The 5,874-nt window shown below is 55.8% G+C and overlaps 1 protein-coding gene across 1 annotated transcript; it reads right to left on the minus strand.

Annotated features, from left to right (window-relative positions):
- Positions 1-810: 810 nt before the first annotated feature.
- On the minus strand, positions 811-5,874 carry FNDC11 (fibronectin type III domain containing 11). The gene is made up of 2 exons (XM_082325635.1): positions 4,368-5,874; positions 811-1,779 (listed from the first exon to the last, which is right to left on the minus strand). The coding sequence occupies exon 2, from the start codon at positions 1,759-1,761 to the stop codon at positions 823-825; it is 939 nt and encodes a 312-aa protein (XP_082181761.1). The 5' UTR covers positions 1,762-1,779; positions 4,368-5,874; the 3' UTR covers positions 811-822.

Genomic DNA, 5,874 nt, shown 5'->3' on the forward strand with positions numbered 1-5,874 from the left:
TTTAAATAATAAATTTTATTACGAAAAGGTCTGTTTATGTGACGGTTTGACTAGAATCTGTGCGGGGACAGCGATGTTTGGACTGAACCAAATGGTTAAAAAAGAAAATGGGCATTCACTGCAGTACATGGCAGAAAAGATTGCTTCCTACGTATCGGTCGTGTGGGTTTGTTCTGGGGGCTTGGGGGGTGGTTGGGGTTTTTTGTTGCTGGTTTTGCTTTGGTTTGGTTTGGTTTTTTTAATCAGAGTGATCTTTTCACGCACTGTAGAGGGGGGAGCATGAAATCATGCTCGGGTACCTAGAAGGCACAGAGGGCGAGGAGAACCAGCGATGGGGGTAAGGTAGGGTGAGCAATTTGAAGAGCTTAGGGTTCGGTTCAGGTGTTTTGGAGGAAGGACGTCGGGGGGGAAAAAATAACTTGGGGTAAAAAAACCAAACCAAGATCATTGCAAGAAGCTGGCGCTGGGCATCTCTCGGTGGATGGAAAGCACTGGATGATGGAGATGCTTCTGTCTCCTGTGCTCTGCGTCCCAGGTGTCCCGCGAGCCCGCCTGCGCCTCGCTGCTCCCACCCGGGGGTTCCGGCAGCGGGAAGGGAGCGTTGAGCCCCGAATGCCGCCTAAGGGTGTTATTTTGCGTGAGAAATTTGGAAGAGGGTACTGTTACCCTGGGAAGACCTGGGGAAGGCGCGTGTAAAATTGTTGTTGAAAACAGAACGAGTTCAGTTTTATGCAAGATGGTTAAAAATAAGGTTTACCTTTAATTTTTCTCATTCATCTTTTTCAAATGGATAAAATGAGAAAAACGTTCTTGTGTGCCACCTCATCCGTCAGGTGCACAAGCGCTGCCGTCCGTGTCTTCAACAGCATTAGTTTTTGTCTTCAATATAATGCTGTCGTGCCATTTTTTAAAGACAAGCGTGTGAGTGTCTGATCTTCTAATAGTGAATTCGTACGATCTGCCAGGCTGCAGGTCCTGGACTATACACGTGTTGGAGGTGACCTCCTGAATCCTGCCGTATCCCACTTCTGTCTGACTCCCGTCTGTCAGTAACGTAAAGCGCAGTTCACATTGTTCGAGGTGTGACTCTTGATTTTCAGTAAACCACTTGAGCTTGGCCCAGTTCTCGTGCGCAAATGATTCTTTTCGATCAAAAATCAGTGGCATCTTTGTACAGAGAGAAAGCCTAACGTTGGGGAGTCTGGTACCCCTAAGATCTGCGTGTGACACCAACCGGTGCTTGACGTAGAGCTTTCCTGGCACTTGCAAGGAAAGGAGAGTTTCCAGAAATTCGGAGAGCTTGGACAGTTTCCGAGTAACCAAGTCCCAGCGGGAGAGGAAGGTTATCATGTCACAGGTCTCGACGTAAGAGCTCAGCTCCTCCCGACCGCGTTCCAGCTGTTCTAACAGCTCGGTTAGAAGTGACAGCTGGATTTCAGTCTGGCGTTTTCCCACCTTCTTCATCCTCTGGAATTGGTAGGGGTCTATTAGCTGCAAGATGTCAGCGCGATGCATCACGTGGTTCTGGTCTCTCACGTTCGTGTACTTGGGCTCGATCTCCAAGTAGAAGTAAGACTTCTTCAGAAGCTCAACCTTGTTCCGGTGGTGCTGGAGGCGCTGGAGGCTCAGGTCGGAGTGCAGGAACTGCAGAACAAAGCTTCTCCTTTCCAAGTACCTCTCCCAGCCGGCATCGTCTTGCTGTTCTTCGCTGTGCGCAGTACGCCCCGAACTGGTTTCAAGCTCATTCAAAATCACAGCCATGATTCCAAAGCTCGGTTGCTGTGTAAGAAAGCAGCAATAATAACATTAAGAACCAAAGGAAAAGCAGCTGTGAGGGAGTATAATGATGGCTGTGACTCTTCTCTCTTAATTAAAGCTTAGCTTATAAATTTATGGATGGGAAAGAACTGCTAGACGAGATGTAGGTCCAGAGGAATTTTCCTTTACAGTTGTATGGTTTCTCGTGTTTTGTATAGTCTCCTTTTATACATTTCAACTGGTCTCCTGCTCCCCCCCCTTGAGAGGTTCTACCTCTGCTTAATAGATTCACTGTCAGGAACGATGCTCTGATATACTCTGCCAAAATTTCTCCCTATCTTATTATCTGCCGTTTCATTCTAATTAGATGCCTTTGTACTCCTGTAAGCAATTTCTTTCCATTCTTCTACATCTCTGGAGATGTCTATTTTTCTCTCTTTGTAATCTGCCAGGCTGTTGAGGTTTGAGACCCATCTTCTAAGCTGGTTCCTACAGCTACATAATCACCTTGGTGATTCAAATTAGCCCTCTGCCCCTCAGCGAGCGGGCAGGCAGCGGCAGAGCCACGCGGTACGCCGGGTGCCGCGGTACGCCGAGTGCCACGCCACGCCAGCTTTCCAGAGGAATGCTAGCGTTTTTTCCTTGCACCTCTCCCTTCAACAGTGGACTGACAGTCACAACCCGACAATGTTTTCAGGGACGTACAGCTTTCCCTTCCTTTGGTTTTCATTTACATCACCTCGGCCCATGACACCGACTTGCTTTCTTGTAGAAGAACGCTGTTAGTCTATAACAACATACGGTAAGAGGATGACACGCGTTAAGGCCCTCGTGAACAGATAGCGGTTTGCCGGCAAGAAGGTGTTTAGGTAGCGGCCCTTTGTGACGCCGTATCGGCTCTCTGCCTTAGTTTCAGCGGTTTCATTGACTGACGAAGCCGTGCCCCGGCTGGCGGTGCCTGCTGCGCCAAGGGGGAAGGTGTTTCTCTGTTGTGCTTTACCCCGAGTACCTGTGCTCACACAGCTGATGTACCATAAACAGAAATTAGCTACATAAATGCCCGTGTCCCTGTTGTCGGTGATATTGGAATGAGAACCCAGCTTGACGTGGAGAACATGGCTTTCACAAGCTGGACAGGCTTGATTTGAAAAAGAAATAACGACGGAATTCTGAAAATAAGACTTTGTGACCCCAGTCAGGCTGCGATGGTACGCGCTAGCACCAGGGAACCTTCCTCATTCTATGTCATTTTCTGGTTATAATTATTTAAGTTCTCGTAGTTTCTAACTGGGATATTTTAATTCTTCCATGTCTTGCAGAAGCTAGATGGTGATATCTAGTTGACAAAGCAATTTTTCTCAGCCTCATTTTCCCTAAATCCGTAACAGAACTAATAACGCTTCCTCGTAGGAATTTCAAGCGTTTGTAAACCTTTCAGCTGCCTGGCCTCTTGCTGCACTACAATTTATACTAATTCACTCATTCACAGCAGCTTTTTTTCCAAGAGAGCTGTCAACTTAAAAAACAAGCTGTAGTTCCTTTTCACTTTTTTCTTTCCTCAAAAATAAACCCCTCAACCAAAGCAGTGCCAGTTGCTGGCATCCCCGTCCGCGTGCAATGGGGACAACCCATGCGCCAGGCTACCTTACCCCGCTTTCAGAGCGGTTTGGCTCCCTGGAGCAGTTTGTTTGCCCACAGACAGAGCTGTGATTGTCCTTGTTTTCCCTTTCTGGTTTTATATCCCTTTTTTTCTCGCCAGAAACGGCTGCGTTCCCAGTACCGCCGCTATGTTTGCAGCCTGGGAGGCTGCAGTTGCGCAAGCCGGGGGCTGCCTGGCCCCGGGGGCTGCCTGGCCCCGGGCTCAGCCAGGCCAGGGCTTGGGGGTGGAAGGGGGCACCCAGGGGTGCCGGAGCCACCCCGGCGTCCCCGCGGCTCCAGCCCAGCCCCTCACCCCGGGGCAGCCGCCTCCTCACGCCGCCCCGTACGAGCCCTGGCCGCTCCGGCAAGGCCCATCCCGGGAGGGCCCCGGCCTGCCTCCCCCTGCCCCGCTCAGCCCCGGCCCCACCTGCCCAGGCCCCGGGGAGCTCCGTCCAGCGGCCCCGGCCCCGGCCCGGCCCAGCCCGGCTCTACCGGTAGCCCGGCCCGGCCGCCCGCAGCCCTGCAGGCCGCCGCGGTTGCCATGGCGACGCATTGTGGCGTGCGGGGCCGGGGTCGGGACCGGGATCGGGGCCGGGATCGGGGCCGGGGCCGGGACCGGGACCGGGATCGGGGCTGGGACCGGCGCTGGGACCGGGGCCGGGGCCGGGGCTGGGACCGGGGCCGGGACCGGGGCCGGGGGGTCCCTGCCCGCCCCCGCCCAGCCCCGGGAGCCGTGGGCAAACCGCCCGTGGACGAGGCTGCAGCGTCCCGGGCGGCCGCGGGCGCTGTTCCCTCTCCCCGCAGCCGGTTTCCAGCGCCCCGTCGCGCCCCGGCTGGCGGGGCCCAGCCCCGGCACCCACCGCCTTCGCCCCCGCAAGCCTCTGCTTTTCACCGTGATGCTTTGTGCTCTTGGCGGCGGCGGTTTGTACCCCAATTGTCCACGAGACCGGAGGCCCCAAAATCATTTGTACCTTCCCCTCCGTAAATCTCAGCGATCCGCTTCTCGGCCGCCCTCCGCTCCCTGGGGAAACGTGGTTCCTTGGCTCCCTGCGGCTTCGGTGACGCCGGCCGGCCCCGAGGCGAGATGGCCGCGCTCTCTGCCTGCTTCATGAACGGCGTCCGGTTTTATACCGAAAGCGGTGACTCGGGTCCCTGCGGCGAGCCGGCACACAATGCCCGGTTGTTGCAGGGGCGGCGTGATGCATCCCCCGGTGCCGGGCACGGGGCGAGGGGTCAGCGCGATCCTTGGGCTGGGCATCGTGGGCTTCGGGGGGCGAGAGGCCTCCGTCCCCCGCCCCGGGGCCGGGCGCCCGCGGTTTCCCATGGAGGGCACGGAGGAGAAGAGCGGAGGGGCCGAGGGCTCTGTGCTTCCCCCGAACAGGCACGGTTTGTGTCCCTCCCATCTTGTGCCCTTGCTGTCGCGATGGGGCTGTGGGAGTGCTAAGTTGACGGAAGGATCATTTTCTGAGGACTGTGGGGTTTGTGGTCGTTGGAGAAGCCAAAATGTGATTTCCAGCGTTTTGCTTCCCTGTGTGTGACGTTCCCATTGCTCCTCCAGCGTTTCGCCTCCGCTGCACAGAGCTGGGCAGCCACCTCAGTGTTTTATGAGCCCTAGCTCCAAGGCCAAGGAGCCCAGCTGAGCTGCTTCACTGCCGGCTGGTTTAAAGCTCTCTCATCCCTGCAGAGCCCAGACCTCAGCCATGAACTGCGGGGACAGGGCCCCGAGCCGCGAGCCCCTGCAGGCAGGGATGAAGTGGCTAAAGCAGGGCAGCCAGAAGATGGTTGCTGACTGTGTCCGCGCCAGCTGAGAGCACGGCGTAAGGAGCGCGGCACTGAGCAGAAAAGCTGGCTGCATCCGGGGAAGCCCTGAGGTCTAAGTGGCACCCTGCGAGGCGCCCTCGGTGCCGCGCCGTGCCGGCGCGCGGCTGCCCTGTTTCTCACACCGCAGGCACGGCGGGGGTTTCGAGTCGCCTGGCGTAGGTACGCCTCCGCCTCTGGGGCTGGCTGCTCCCAACGACTGCGCTGTCTGTTGTAACATTTCTGGGAGGAGGATTGTGAATGACCCTGCCCTGAATTCCCGAGCATTAGGACATCGTTGGTACCCCACTGCCGCTCCGCTTGGGACCTGCTCTGCGCCCAGCGTGGGGCGGGCCTGCGGTACCCACAGCTATGCCTCCGCTTTGCTCTTTGCTGCTTTGCAGATGTTGATATTCGCCCAGGAAAGCAGAGGTGGTGCTGGGGTACTATCGGGATCTGCTGGCCTTTACGGCGTGCTGTGGGGTGGGGGGGTGTTCGCTTTTGGAGGGTGAATCGTGCAGTCTTCGCATCTGAGGCCAGGCACACGCCAGCGCTTTGCTCTCTGCAGTGAGACGGAGGCTGTCGCACACAGCATCAGGCGTTTTGTTAACTTAAACACATAATCCTTATTAAAGACATGCATTGAAACGGGATATAAACTGCTCCATTAAGTGCAGCAAA

Source organism: Platalea leucorodia, assembly GCF_965183815.1.
Source record: "Platalea leucorodia genome assembly, chromosome: 13".
Taxonomy (NCBI): Eukaryota; Metazoa; Chordata; class Aves; order Pelecaniformes; family Threskiornithidae; genus Platalea; species Platalea leucorodia.